The sequence below is a fragment of the Salmo trutta genome, chromosome 27, assembly GCF_901001165.1.
Source record: "Salmo trutta chromosome 27, fSalTru1.1, whole genome shotgun sequence".
In the NCBI taxonomy this organism is placed as follows: Eukaryota; Metazoa; Chordata; class Actinopteri; order Salmoniformes; family Salmonidae; genus Salmo; species Salmo trutta.
Window position 1 is genome coordinate 37762733 of NC_042983.1, and position 14579 is coordinate 37777311.

At 43.9% G+C, this 14579-nt stretch overlaps 1 protein-coding gene across 2 annotated transcripts in view; it reads left to right on the top strand.

The window, feature by feature from the left end:
• Positions 1–14579, top strand: part of unc5ca (unc-5 netrin receptor Ca) — a 275938-nt gene that overhangs the window by 206481 nt on the left and 54878 nt on the right. Inside the window, exon 8 of one of the 2 annotated variants that reach the window (XM_029717973.1) lies at positions 9622–9678. The exons of the other annotated variant lie outside the window; for it this stretch is intronic. Coding sequence (XP_029573833.1) covers positions 9622–9678 — 57 coding nt within the window. The remainder of the gene's footprint in view (positions 1–9621; positions 9679–14579) is intronic. 2 annotated transcript variants of the gene reach the window in all.

Below are 14579 nucleotides of genomic sequence, written 5' to 3' on the forward strand. Positions count from 1 at the left end.
AATGTTGCTAAAACGCTGTCAGTTCCACTTTAAGTTCAAGGTCAAAATACGCATAGCGAGAAGTGCATAAAAAGGGAATTACGAGCCATTTACGCTACATTGGGTCAGAATTACCCCATATTGAACAGTTTTCCTATACGGTGGCCATATTAGGCCTCAGATTGAGGCTGTCCTAATACGGACACCGTATTACACTGTAGAAGCTTCACATCAAACTTAAACAATTAAGGTCAATACCTGAGTTATAGACCATGTTTTCAGGAAGTTTATAGAAAAGATAGTGACAAATGATGACGATCATGAGCTAGCGTAACTACGTATGAGCTAGCATAATTACCAAGAGCTGACGTAATTACCAACCCTCCGGAATTGTTGAGATTTTTGACACTAATAAAAATAACAGAAATCTTCAACCCCCATGGAAAATTGGGCCTTAGTCTTAATAACATAAAAAGAAGTGTGACTCTTTTCCAAGAGAAGCCAATTATGTGTTGTTGACATGTGGGAAAAGCACCTTGTTTACTGTGTGTTTGTCTGTAATTACTGACCGGCATTGGACTAAAAGTTTCAACTAAAGTGAAAACACTGGATAGAAATGTGTTACCACAGACTGCTTGTAATAAATCTGTTAAATCTCACTAAAGGAATACTAGTCCACTGTTCATAGATGGGTTGGTTATTTAGCAACAAAATTGATGCTTGCTCAACTATGGGGCAAAACAGACAGGATTGGCTTAGACTGTTGACAACATGTAAACTCTATATTTTTTTGTCACCAAATGTTTATTAAAAACATAAATACATTTGCACAATGAACACTTGTTGTCTCTCAAATACATTGTTACAGTTGTTTGTTGGCTAGCTAGTGAATTTAAGCCATTTTAGCATAGACATGACATTAGTCAAAACACCTCAAAACAAAGACATGGTATCAATAACAACGAGCTGAAACGAGCCACCAATGATTCCCCACAAGGCAGATTCTTGTCAGCAGTCAAGTTTTCTACATGGAGCACTTTTAGTACAGAGAAAAAGCTGATATGTGTCTTGCATCGTATGACGCGCTCCCTTTGAACGAGGCTATGCCGTAGATATTATTTGGAGAAATACACTACATTACCAAAAGTATGTAGACACCTGCTCGTCGGACATCTCATTCCAAAATCATAAGAATTAATATGACGTTGGTCCCCCTTTGCTGCAATAACAGCCTCCACTCTTCCTGGAAGGCTTTCCACTAGATGTTGGAACATTGCTGCGGGGACTTGCTTCCATTCAGCATTAGTGCGGGCGATTAGGCCTGGTTCGCAGTCGGCGTTCTAATTCATCATAAAGGTATTCAATGTGGTTGAGGTCAGGGCTCTGTGCAGGCCAGTCAAGTTCTTCTACACTGATCTCGACAAACCATTTCTGTATGGACCTCGCTTTGTGCATGGAGCCATTGTCATGCTGGAACAGGAAAGGGCCTTCCCCAAACTGTTGCCACAAATTTGGGAGCACAGAATCGTCTAGAATGTCAATGTATGCTGTAGCGTTACTGGAACTAAGGGGCCTAGCTTGAATCATGAAAAGCCCGAGACCATTATTTCTCCTCCGCCAAACTTTACAGTTGACACTATGCATTGGGGAAGGTAGCGTTCTCCTGGCATTTGCCACACCCAGATTCGTCTGTCGGACTGCCAGATGGTGAAGCATGATTCATAACTCCAAAGAACGCATTTCCACTGTCCAATGGCGACAACCTTTACACCACTCCAGCCGGCACTTGGCATTGTGCATGGTGATCTTAGGCTTGTGTGCGGCTGCTCAGCCATGGAAACCCATTTCATGAAGCTCCCGACGACCAGTTCTTGTGCTGACATTGCTTCCAGAGGCAGTTTGGAACTTGGTAGTGAGTGAGCTTGTGTGGCCTACCACTTTGCGGCTGAGCCGTTGATGCTCCTAGACTTTTCCCATCACAATAACAGCTCTTCCAGTTGACTGGGGCAGCTAAGCAGGGCAGAAATTTGACAAACTGACTTGTTGGAACGGTAACATCCTATGACGGTGCCATGTTGACAGTCACTGAGCTCTTCAGTAAGGCCATTCTACCGCCAATGTGTGTGTATGGAGATTGCATGGCTGTGTTCTCGATTTTATACACCTGTCAGCAATGGGTGTGAGTGAAATAGCCAAATCCACTAATTTGAAGGGGTGTCTAAATATTTCTGTGTATATATAGTGTATGTTTCTAAGATTCTCATCAAAGACTCTGGTTTGGTTTTACACAGTACAGTATTCATATGTATATTTGTATCTGTTAAATCCTCCTCTACCTGTTTTTTGTTATATATTTGTCTGTTGTTTAACCAGTCGGACACCAACTCATTGACTATTGACTTAACTGCACACTCTTCAGTATTCAACAAACTCTGAAACTCACACATTTGAGAAAAGCAGCAAGAAATTCCACATTTGTTAGACAGAAAACCTCTAATGGATATGACACGTTTAAAGGAAATCAAATAAATCCATGCATGTTGTTAGAAAAGTCTTAGGAAAGCCTAGCGCTGTACCTATATCATGAGCATTAGCCTTAGCATGCATTTACATGATCACTGGGATTGATGGTCATAGGATCCGTCCGTTCATATTTCTTGGTTGCGCAGCGCTGCTGCCCATAGTTTAAATGCTCTCATTGGGCTTGTGTGATCCAGCCGCTGCATTAAGTCCCAGCTAGATGGATGGGGAGTATACTCTGAATATAAAACCCATAACAGTATAGATTCAGCCTCGTTTCCCCAGATTGATTTTTGTGCTTTTAGAGGCTTGAGCCCTGTCTATGTCTGCACTAATAACAGTTTCCTCCAATATTTAGGAGAAATCCATGAGGCTTAAAAGCCTGCAATGCTTCTAATATGATCCTGAAAGCAATACGTATGTAGACCTCATCATCCCACTCTAATGGGTCCATACACTTTGCATCTAGATTGGTACTTTAATATGTTTGCGTTGGAAATAAAAAAGACTGTGTTTCTGTTGGATTCTGTTGGATTCTATTATATTGCATCCAGGCTTTGAATAGTTTGTGTATAGGCTGCCTCTAGTATGCCCCTCTCTGTTTCTTCCCTAAACGTAATTGTCTCTTAACTTTTCTTATCATTACCTTTTTCTATTTCTCTAGTCCATTTCCATGAAATTAGACATAACTTTACGCTGGGAGGAGTTCATAAAAATGATTATGATTTTTTTTTTGGGGGGGGGGGCTTGAAAATGTTGAAAACTAGTGGAGTTGAGTAGTGCTTGATGTCTCTCATAGTGCTGTATAATTGACTTTTCTCTGGCTACTGCACCTACAGGCACTTTCCTGCTTTCTTCCTCTTTCCCATCTAAAGTTCTCCCATTATAAAACCTGAGTAGTTGAAATCCACTTGACCTCCGTCTGCCTCACCTCAAGTATTTTCCTCTGTTGTCCATTTCTCTGTGTTTGATTTAAGGAGCATTTGTTGCTTTGCTCTCAGACAGATGCCATTTTTCATCGACCGAGTGTACTAGACAACAAGCACTGTATTAGCATAGAAAACATACCTTTACTCTTGTGCCTATTTCACTTGTGTTTCCTATGAGTCTAGGTTGGAGTTTATTTCAGATTGAATGAAACACATTTTAAAGACGACTGTACATGTTCAACGCTGCATCATGGCATTGCTTGGTAGTGGTATGGTACAGTAGTACCACACAAAGTAGAAACACAGTTAAACCTGTCTTCCGACTTTCAACACAGCGAAATTCAAAAAGGGTAAGTTAAATGCAAGTGGGTTCGTTTAGTGGGTTAGGGTTAGTTTAGTGGGTTAGGGTTAGTTTAGTGGGTTAGGGTTAGTTTTACCAGTAGGTTAGGGTTAGTCTTACCAGTAGGTTAGGGTTAGTCTTACCAGAGGGGTTAAGGTTAGTCTAATCAGTGGGTTGGGGTTAGTTTTATCAGTGGATTAGGTTTAGTCTTACCAGTGGGTTAGGGTTAGTTTTACCAGTGGGTTAGGGCTAGTTTTACTAGTGGGTTAGGGCTAGTTTTACCAGTGGGTTAAGATTAGTTTTACTAGTGGGTTAGTTTAATCAGTGGGTTAGGGTTAGTTTTACCAGTGGGTTAGGGTTAGTCTTATCAGTGGGTTAGGGTTTGTCACGTCCTGACCATAGTAAGTGGTTATTTTCTATGGTAGAGTAGGTCAGGGCGTGACAGGGGGTGTTTGTCTATGTTTGGTATTTCTATGTTCAGTTTTTAGTTTTGTATTTCTATGTTTGTTTTGTTTGGTATGATCTCCAATTAGAGGAAGCTGGTCGTCGTTGTCTCTAATTGGAGGTCATATTTAAATTGATGTTTGTCCCAGCTGATTTTGTGGTGGATTATTTGTGAGTAGTGTTTGTTTCTCCTCTGCGTCACAGTTTGTTGTTTTGTAGATTTCAGTTATTTGATGTATTGCATAGTTTTCACGGATTAAATAAATATGTGGAACGAAACACACGCTGCACTTTGGTCCGATCCTTTCGACAGCCATGACAGAATCACCCACCACCAAAGGACCAAGCAGTGTGGTATGGATCAGCAGGACAAATGGACTTGGGAGGAGATATTGGACGGGAAAGGACCCTGGAGGCAGGCTGGGGAGTATTGCCGTCCTAAGGAGGAGATCGAGGCAGCAAGAGCGGAGCTGCGATACTACGAGGCGCTATATCCACCAAGAGACAAGTGCGAGAGGCACCCCCCCAAAAAAATGGGGGCGGGGGGGGGGACGACACGGGGAGATTGGCAGAGTCAGGTTGGAGACCTGAGCCAACTCCCCGTGCTTACCGTGGGGAGCGAGTGACCGAGCAAGCACAGTGTTATGCGGTGATACGCACTGTGTCGCCAATGCGCACTCACAGCCCGGTGCGCTCGGTGCAAGTTCCTCACCGTTGCCGTGCTAGAGTTGGCCGTCAGCCAGGAAGAAGTACGCCGGCTCAGCGTATCTGGTCTCCAGTGCGTCTCTTCGGCCCAGGTTATCCTGCACCTGCTCTACGCACGGTACTCCCCGTTCACCAGCACAGCCCAGTTCGTCCTGTGCCAGCGCTCCGCCCTTGCTGGGCTGAAATAACCATCCAGCCAGGACGGGGTGTGCCAGCCCTAAGCTCCAGACCTCCAGTGCGCCTCCACAGCCCAGTATACCCTGTGCCTGCTCTGCGCACCCAGTCTCCTGTGCGTCTCCCCAGTCCGGTGAGACCGGTCCCAGCTCCACGTAGGAAGCCTCCAGGGATGATCAATGGTCCGAAGCCTCCAGTGATAATCCATGGCACGAAGCCTCCAGTGATGATCCATGGCCCGGAGCCTGTAGTGATAATCCATGGCACGAAGCCTCCAGTGATGATCCATGGCCCGGAGCCTGTAGGGATGATCCATGGCATGAAGCCTCCTGTGATAATCCATGGCCCAGAGCCTCCAGTGATGGTCCATGGCACAAAGCCTCCAGTAATGATCCATTGCGCGGAACCTGTAGTGATGATCCATGGCACGGAGCCTGCCGCAACGGTCCCCAGTCCGGAACATACAGAGACGCTCTCCAGTCCGGAACATACAGAGAGCAGTCCGGAACATACAGAGACGCTCTCCAGTCCGGAGCCTCCAGCGACGCTCCCCAGTCCGGAGTCTTCAGCGGTGGCCTGCAGCCCAGAACCTCCAGCGGCGGCCTGCAACCCAGAGCCTCCGGCGATGATCTACAGTCCGGTGGTGCAAGATCAGAGAGATCGGCGGGTGGAGTGGGGGTTACGCCCTGAACCCGAGCCGCCTCCTCCACAGGGGGATGCGCTGGATAAGAAGGTTCTGGGTACTGCACCTGAGCCACCAAAGACATTAGTCACCCACCCTACCCTTCCTTTGTGTTTTTGTTTTTTTGGGTGGGGGGGTTGTTGTTTGGGGGGGTTTTGTTGTTTTGTGTAGGTGCGGTCGGAGTCCGCACCTTTGTGGGGGGTACTGTCACGTCCTGACCATAGTAAGGGGTTATTTTCTATGGTAGAGTAGGTCAGGGCGTGACAGGAGGTGTTTGTCTATGTTTTGTATTTCTATGTTCAGTTTCTAGTTTTGTATTTCTATGTTGGTTTTGTTCGTCGTTGTCTCTAATTGGAGGTCATATTTAAGTTGATGTTTGTCCCACCTGTTTTTGTGGGTGAATATTTGTGACTAGTGTTTGTTTCTCCTCTGCGTCACGATTTGTTGTTTTGTAGATTTCAGTTATTTGATGTATTGCATAGTTTTCACGGATTAAATAAATATGTGGAACGAAACACACGCTGCACTTTGGTCCGATCCTTTCGACAGCCGTGACAGGGTTCGTTTTATCAGTGGGTTAGTTTTATCAGTGGGTTAGTTTTATCAGTGGGTTAGGGTTAGTTATATCAGTGGGTTAGTCTTATCAGTGGGTTAGTTATATCAGTGGGTTAGGGTTAGTTTTATCAGTGGGTTAGGGTTAGTGTTTTTATATTTTTATTTAACCTTCATTTAACTAGGCAAGTCAGTTAAGAACAAATTCTTATTTACAATGACGGCCTACCAAAAGGCAAAAGGCCAAAGGCCTCCTGTGGGGACAGGGGCCTGGGATTAAAAATAAAAACAATATAAATGTAGGACAAAACACACATCACAACAAGAGAGACAGCACTACATAAGAGAACTAAGACAACAACATAACAAGGCAGCAACACATGACAACACAGCATGGTAGCATAACACAACATAACAACAACATGGTAGCAATACAACATGGTAGCAGCACAAAACATGGTACAAACATTATTGGGCATAGACAACAGCAGAAAGGGCAAGAAGGTAGAGACAACAATACATTACACAAAGCAGCCACAACTGTCAGTAAGAGTGTCCATGTTACAAGAGGGAATTTGCAGTACATGAAAGGATGATATTTCTCATGTACACAACATTGAGTCCTAATACCAAGAACTGCAGATTTAGTCAAGAAATGTTGTTCGGGAATGGTGTCCTGTGAAAGGAAGGTATTTTGTAGTGGTCAGAAGACTTTAATAGAATAGGTTTGTCTTTTGGGAGCCTATCTATAAAATAAAGGTTCCTTAGCCTAGACACTTTGACTGCAAAGAGCTATACTTTCCACTGTACATCAACAGTTTTTCATAGTTACACCATATGTACGGTAGATAAGTTGGCTACCAAAGTATTCACAGCTTTCCTTGTGGTGAGCTGACTAGTGGACCCAGAGGTTTAGGAGTGGTTGTGCTAGCTTTAGCTAGCTACTCTATAGACTGTCTCAGCGCTGACAACACTTTTGCCACTGAGGAAAGTACAGTAGCGTATAAAGGTCTCTATTTCTCATTGGTTTATGTCCTGTATTTTCCCTCTCTGACTTCAGTCCCTCTATTTCTCACTGGTTTATGTCTAGTTGTTATAAACTCCTTTCCACTTTTTTATTTCAATGTTACGGTGTCCATATTAGTCCTGCTGAGATTGAGGCTGTCCTAGTATGGACACCTTACACTGTCTTTCATCTTCTTCTGGTGTTGTTTTTTTAGAATAGGCAACCTGTTATTATGCTTGTCTTCTGCATCAAGTTCAATGTCATCATCATTGTCTGTCTACAGTGTGATGTGTGCATGTGATCGCTTCAGAGCATCCTGTACAGTCAAGTCAATGTACCGTGTGTCTATAAGGTCTGTGTGTAGAACATCAAATCAAAATCAAATCAAATCAAATGTAATTTGTCACATGCGCTGAATACAACAGCTGTAGACCTTACAGTGAAATGCTTACTTACAAGCCCCTAACCAACAATGCAGTTAAAAAATAATGATGATAAATAAATAAAAACTAAGAATAAGAAATAAAAGTAACAAATAATTAAAGAGCATCAGTAAAATAACCATAGCGAGGCCATGTACAGGGGCTACAGGTACAGAGTCAATGTGCGGGGGCACCAGTTAATCACTCTTCTCTACTTTGACTGTGCTGATGATGTTCTAATCCTAAAGGGACATTTAATTTGTTAATATAAGTTTGTCTTCTGTTTTCAGACCTCAAAAGCAGAGTAATGTCAAGATGAAACCACGGCCCACAGCTATAAGCCTCAATCTCAAATCAATGGAAAAGCACCATCAAAATGTTTTCTTTTTTATTTCTATTTTTTATTATATATATATATATATATATATATATATATATATATTTTTTGGTTTGACCCTTTTTCTCCCCAATTTCGTGGTATCCAGTCTATCCAGTAGTTACAGTCTTGTCTCTTCGCTGCAACTTCCGTACGGACTCGCGAGAGGCGAAGGTCGAGAGCCGTGCATCCTCCGAAACAACCCAGCCAAGCCGCACTGCTTCTTGACACAACTCCCGCTTAACCTGGAAGCCAGCCGCACCAATGTGTCGGAGGGAACACTGTACACCTGAGGATCGTGTCAGCGTACATTGCGCCCAGCCCTCCACAAGAGTCGCTAGTGCGCAATGGGACAAGAACAAACTTTGATTTGAAAGTGTATTGTCCCATTGAGCAAGAAGACAAGTTCATTAGAGTGCCTAGTTTGCGAAACAGATGCTTCACAAGTCCTCAACTGGCAGCTTCATTAAATAGTAACCGCAAAACACCAGTCTCGACATCAACAGTGAAGAGGCGACTCCGGGATGCTGGCCTTCTAGGCAGAGTTCCTCTGTCCAGTGTCTGTGTTCTTTTGCCCATCTTAATCTTTTCTTTTTATTGGCCAGTCTGAGATATGGCTTTTTCTTTGCAGCTCTGCCTAGAAGGCCAGCATCCCGGAGTCACCTCTTCACTGTTGACGTTGAGACTGGTGTTTTGCGGGTACTATTTAATGAAGCTGCCAGTTGAAGACTTTAAGAGGCGTCTGTTTCTCAAACTAGACACTCTAATGTACTTGTCCTCTTGCTCAGTTGTGCACTGGGGCCTCCCACTCCTCTTTCTATTCTGGTTAGAGCCAGTTTGCACTGTTCCGTGAAGGGAGTAGTACACAGCGTTGTATGAGATCTTCAGTTTCTTGGCAATTTCTCTCATGGAATAGCCTTCATTTCTCAGAACAAGAATAGACTGACGAGTTTCAGAAGAAAGTTATTTGTTTCTTGCCGTTTTGAGCCTGTAATCGAATCCACAAATGCTGATGCTTCAGATACTCAACGAGTCTAAAGAAGGCCAGTTTTATTGCTTCTTATTGCTTCTTTTGCAATTATGTTTTCTAATGATTAATTAGCCTTTTAAAATGATAAACGTGGATTAGCTAACACAACGTGCCATTGGAACACAGGAGTGATGGTTGCTGATAATGGGCCTCTGTACGCCTATGTAGATATTCCATTAAAAATCAGCCATTTCCAGCTACAATAGTCATTTACAACAATAACAATGTCTACATTGTATTTCTGATCAATTTGATGTTATTTTAATGGACAACAAACTTGCTCTTAGAAAAACAAGATCATTTCTAAGTGACCCCAAACTTTTGAACGGTAGTGTATATGTTTACATTTTCAGTGACAGGTGGCCATTTAGATGTTGTTATTTTTTGTTGCACTTTTGCTTTGTTCCATTTGGTTTGATGTTGATTTCACCGTGCCCTCCCTTCCCTTTTCTCCCCCTCAAGGTTCATTATATCAGCTGTCCACTGAGCCTAATGCCGACAGTGATTTGGGATTTTCATGTGAGTTGGTGTATTTTTTTGTTTTCCATTCCCCCTCTCTCCCCCTCCCTCTCTTATTTTGTTGATTGATTTGTGTCCTCTTTGAGTTTTCCCCCCTATGTCATGTCATACCACCTATTCCTTAAGGTTACACACACATCTGTCTTTACAGTGTTTCCCTCCTTGATGATTCTCCTAGTGCCTCCTCCTCCACTCAGCCCCACTATACTGGTCTCTAGTGTCTCCTCCACTCAGCCCCACTATACTGGTCTCTAGTGTCTCCTCCACTCAGCCCCACTATACTGGTCTCTAGTGCCTCCTCCACTCAGCCCCACTATACTGGTCTCTAGTGTCTCCTCCACTCAGCCCCACTATACTGGTCTCTAGTGTCTCCTCCACTCAGCCCCACTATACTGGTCTCTAGTGTCTCCTCCACTCAGCCCCACTATACTGGTCTCTAGTGTCTCCTCCACTCAGCCCCACTATACTGGTCTCTAGTGTCTCCTCCAGTCAGCTCCAATATACTGGTCTCTAGTGTCTCCTCCACTCAGCCCCACTATACTGGTCTCTAGTGTCTCCTCCACTCAGCCCCACTATACTGGTCTCTAGTGTCTCCTCCACTCAGCCCCACTATACTGGTCTCTAGTGTCTCCTCCACTCAGCCCCACTATACTGGTCTCTAGTGCCTCCTCCACTCAGCCCCACTATACTGGTCTCTAGTGTCTCCTCCACTCAGCCCCAATATACTGGTCTCTAGTGTCTCCTCCACTCAGCCCCAATATACTGGTCTCTAGTGTCTCCTCCACTCAGCCCCACTATACTGGTCTCTAGTGTCTCCTCCACTCAGCTCCACTATACTGGTCTCTAGTGCCTCCTCCACTCAGCCCCACTATACTGGTCTCTAGTGTCTCCTCCACTCAGCTCCACTATACTGGTCTCTAGTGCCTCCTCCACTCAGCCCCACTATACTGGTCTCTAGTGTCTCCTCCACTCAGCTCCACTATACTGGTCTCTAGTGTCTCCTCCTCCACTCAGCCCCACTATACTGGTCTCTAGTGTCTCCTCCACTCAGCCCCACTATACTGGTCTCTAGTGTCTCCTCCTCCACTCAGCCCCACTATACTGGTCTCTAGTGTCTCCTCCACTCAGCCCACTATACTGGTCTCTAGTGTCTCCTCCTCCACTCAGCCCCACTATACTGGTCTCTAGTGTCTCCTCCACTCAGCCCCACTATACTGGTCTCTAGTGTCTCCTCCTCCACTCAGCCCCACTATACTGGTCTCTAGTGTCTCCTCCACTCAGCTCCACTATACTGGTCTCTAGTGTCTCCTCCACTCAGCCCCACTATACTGGTCTCTAGTGTCTCCTCCACTCAGCCCCACTATACTGGTCTCTAGTGTCTCCTCCACTCAGCCCCACTATACTGGTCTCTAGTGCCTCCTCCACTCAGCCCCACTATACTGGTCTCTAGTGTCTCCTCCTCCACTCAGCCCCACTATACTGGTCTCTAGTGTCTCCTCCTCCACTCAGCCCCAATATACTGGTCTCTAGTGTCTCCTCCAGTCAGCTCCACTATACTGGTCTCTAGTGCCTCCTCCTCCACTCAGCCCCAATATACTGGTCTCTAGTGTCTCCTCCACTCAGCCCCACTATACTGGTCTCTAGTGTCTCCTCCACTCAGCTCCACTATACTGGTCTCTAGTGTCTCCTCCACTCAGCCCCACTATACTGGTCTCTAGTGTCTCCTCCACTCAGCCCCAATATACTGGTCTCTAGTGTCTCCTCCACTCAGCCCCACTATACTGGTCTCTAGTGTCTCCTCCTCCACTCAGCCCCAATATACTGGTCTCTAGTGTCTCCTCCTCTCAGCTCCACTATACTGGTCTCTAGTGTCTCCTCCACTCAGCTCCACTATACTGGTCTCTAGTGTCTCCTCCACTCAGCCCCACTATACTGGTCTCTAGTGTCTCCTCCACTCAGCCCCACTATACTGGTCTCTAGTGTCTCCTCCACTCAGCCCCACTATACTGGTCTCTAGTGTCTCCTCCTCCACTCAGCCCCACTATACTGGTCTCTAGTGTCTCCTCCACTCAGCTCCACTATACTGGTCTCTAGTGCCTCCTCCTCCACTCAGCCCCAATATACTGGTCTCTAGTGCCTCCTCCTCCACTCAGCTCCACTATACTGGTCTCTAGTGTCTCCTCCACTCAGCCCCACTATACTGGTCTCTAGTGTCTCCTCCACTCAGCCCCACTATACTGGTCTCTAGTGTCTCCTCCACTCAGCCCCAATATACTGGTCTCTAGTGTCTCCTCCTCCACTCAGCTCCACTATACTGGTCTCTAGTGCCTCCTCCACTCAGCCCCAATATACTGGTCTCTAGTGTCTCCTCCTCCACTCAGCCCCAATATACTGGTCTCTAGTGTCTCCTCCTCCACTCAGCCCCACTATACTGGTCTCTAGTGTCTCCTCCACTCAGCCCCAATATACTGGTCTCTAGTGTCTCCTCCTCTCAGCCCCAATATACTGGTCTCTAGTGTCTCCTCCACTCAGCTCCAATATACTGGTCTCTAGTGTCTCCTCCACTCAACTCCACTATACTAGTCTCTAGTGTCTCCTCCACTCAACTCCACTATACTGGTCTCTAGTGTCTCCTCCACTCAACTCCACTATACTGGTCTCTAGTGTCTCCTCCACTCAACTCCACTATACTGGTCTCTATTGTCTCCTCCACTCAGCCCCACTATACTGGTCTCTAGTGTCTCCTCCTCTCAGCCCCACTATACTGGTCTCTAGTGTCTCCTCCACTCAGCTCCACTATACTGGTCTCTAGTGTCTCCTCCTCTCAGCCCCACTATACTGGTCTGTAGTGTCTCCTCCACTCAGCTCCACTATACTGGTCTCTAGTGTCTCCTCCACTCAGCTCCACTATACTGGTCTCTAGTGTCTCCTCCAGTCAGCTCCACTATACTGGTCTCTAGTGTCTCCTCCTCTCAGCCCCACTATACTGGTCTCTAGTGTCTCCTCCTCTCAGCCCCAATATACTGGTCTCTAGTGTCAGAGAGGTCCCAGTCTTTCTGTGCTATTACAGCCTCCTCATCTTGATGTGTGAGAGAGTTTTACTCTTTCTCTCTCACTCCTTGAGCTATGAGCGTATATATTAAACATAATCATTCTCAGGATTTCATTGCCAGATAATTTGTTCTCATTTTCTTTTCATGTTCAAAGACATCTATTAATCTTAGTTAAACATTCTGATTCTGGCGTTTTGTGGCACCTAGTTTTATCATCAAAGCGGGGAGATATATGTGAAATAACTGTAGGGAGGTGGATAGGATGTGGGAGGGCATTATACTATAGGAAGAGATGTTCCATATCATCTTTATTCTAGCACTCCCACTTTAGGTAATTTAGGTATTTGTGTCATGAAGTCACATTGTATATAACATAACACATAATAGTATAAAGTCAAACAGTATTTAAGTTCTAATTACACATTTTATATAACATGTACAACATTACAATAACATGTACCACAATACAGTAGCATGTACAGTAATACAGTAACATTTACAGTACCATGTACCGCAATACAGTAACATTTACAATAACATGTACCACAATACAGTAGCATGTACAGTAATACAGTAACATTTACAGTACCATGTACAGTAATACAGTAACATGTACAGTTACATGTACAGTAATAAAGTAACATGTACAGTAATACAGTAACATGTACCGCAATACAGTAACATGTACAGTAACATGTGCCGCAATGCCGTAACATGTACAGTAACATGTACAGTAATACCGTAACATGTACAGCAATACAGTACCATGTACAGTAACATGTACAGTAATAAAGTAACATGTACAATAACATGTACAGTAATACAGTAACATGTGCAGTAATACAGTAACATGTACAGTAACATGTCAGCAATACAGTAACATGTACAGTAATACAGTGTCATGTACAGTAATACAGTAACATGTAGAGTAACATGTACAGGTACTACAGTAACATGTGCAGTAACATGTACAGTAATACAGTAACATGTACAGTAACATGTACAGTAATGAAGTAATGTATAGTAATACAGTAACACGTACAGTAACATGTACCACAATACAGTAACATGTACAGTAACATGTACAGCAATACAGTAACATGTACAGTAATAAAGTAGCATGTACAGTAATAAAGTAGATGTACAGTAATACAGTAACATGTACAGTAATACAGTAACATGTACAGTAACATGTACAGTATAAAGTAACAAGTACAGTAACATGTACAGTAGCATGTACAGCAATACAGTAACATGTACAGTAGCATGTACAGCAATAAAGTAACCTGTGCAGTAATACAGTAACATGTAGAGTAACACATGCAGTAATACAGTAGCATGTACAGTAACATGTACAGTATACAGTAACATGTACATTAACATGTACAGTAATACAGCAACATGTACAGTAACATGTACATTAATACAGTAACATGTACAGTAATAAAGTAACATGTACAGTAATACAGTAACATGTACAGTAACATGTACCACAATACAGTAACATGTACAGTAACATGTACCGCAATACAGTAACATTTACAGTAACATGTACAGTAACATTTACAGTAATACAGTAACATGTGCAATAATACAGCAACATGTACAGTAACATGTACAGTGCCATGTACAGTAATATAGTAACATGTACAGTACCATGTACAGGAATACAGTAACATGTACAGTAAGATGTACAGTAACATTTAAAGTAATACAGTAACATGTGCAGTAATACAGTAACATGTACTGTAACATGTGCAGTAATACAGTAACATGTACAGTAATACAGTAACATGTACAGTAATACAGTAATACAGTAACATGTACGTAACATGTACAGTAACATGT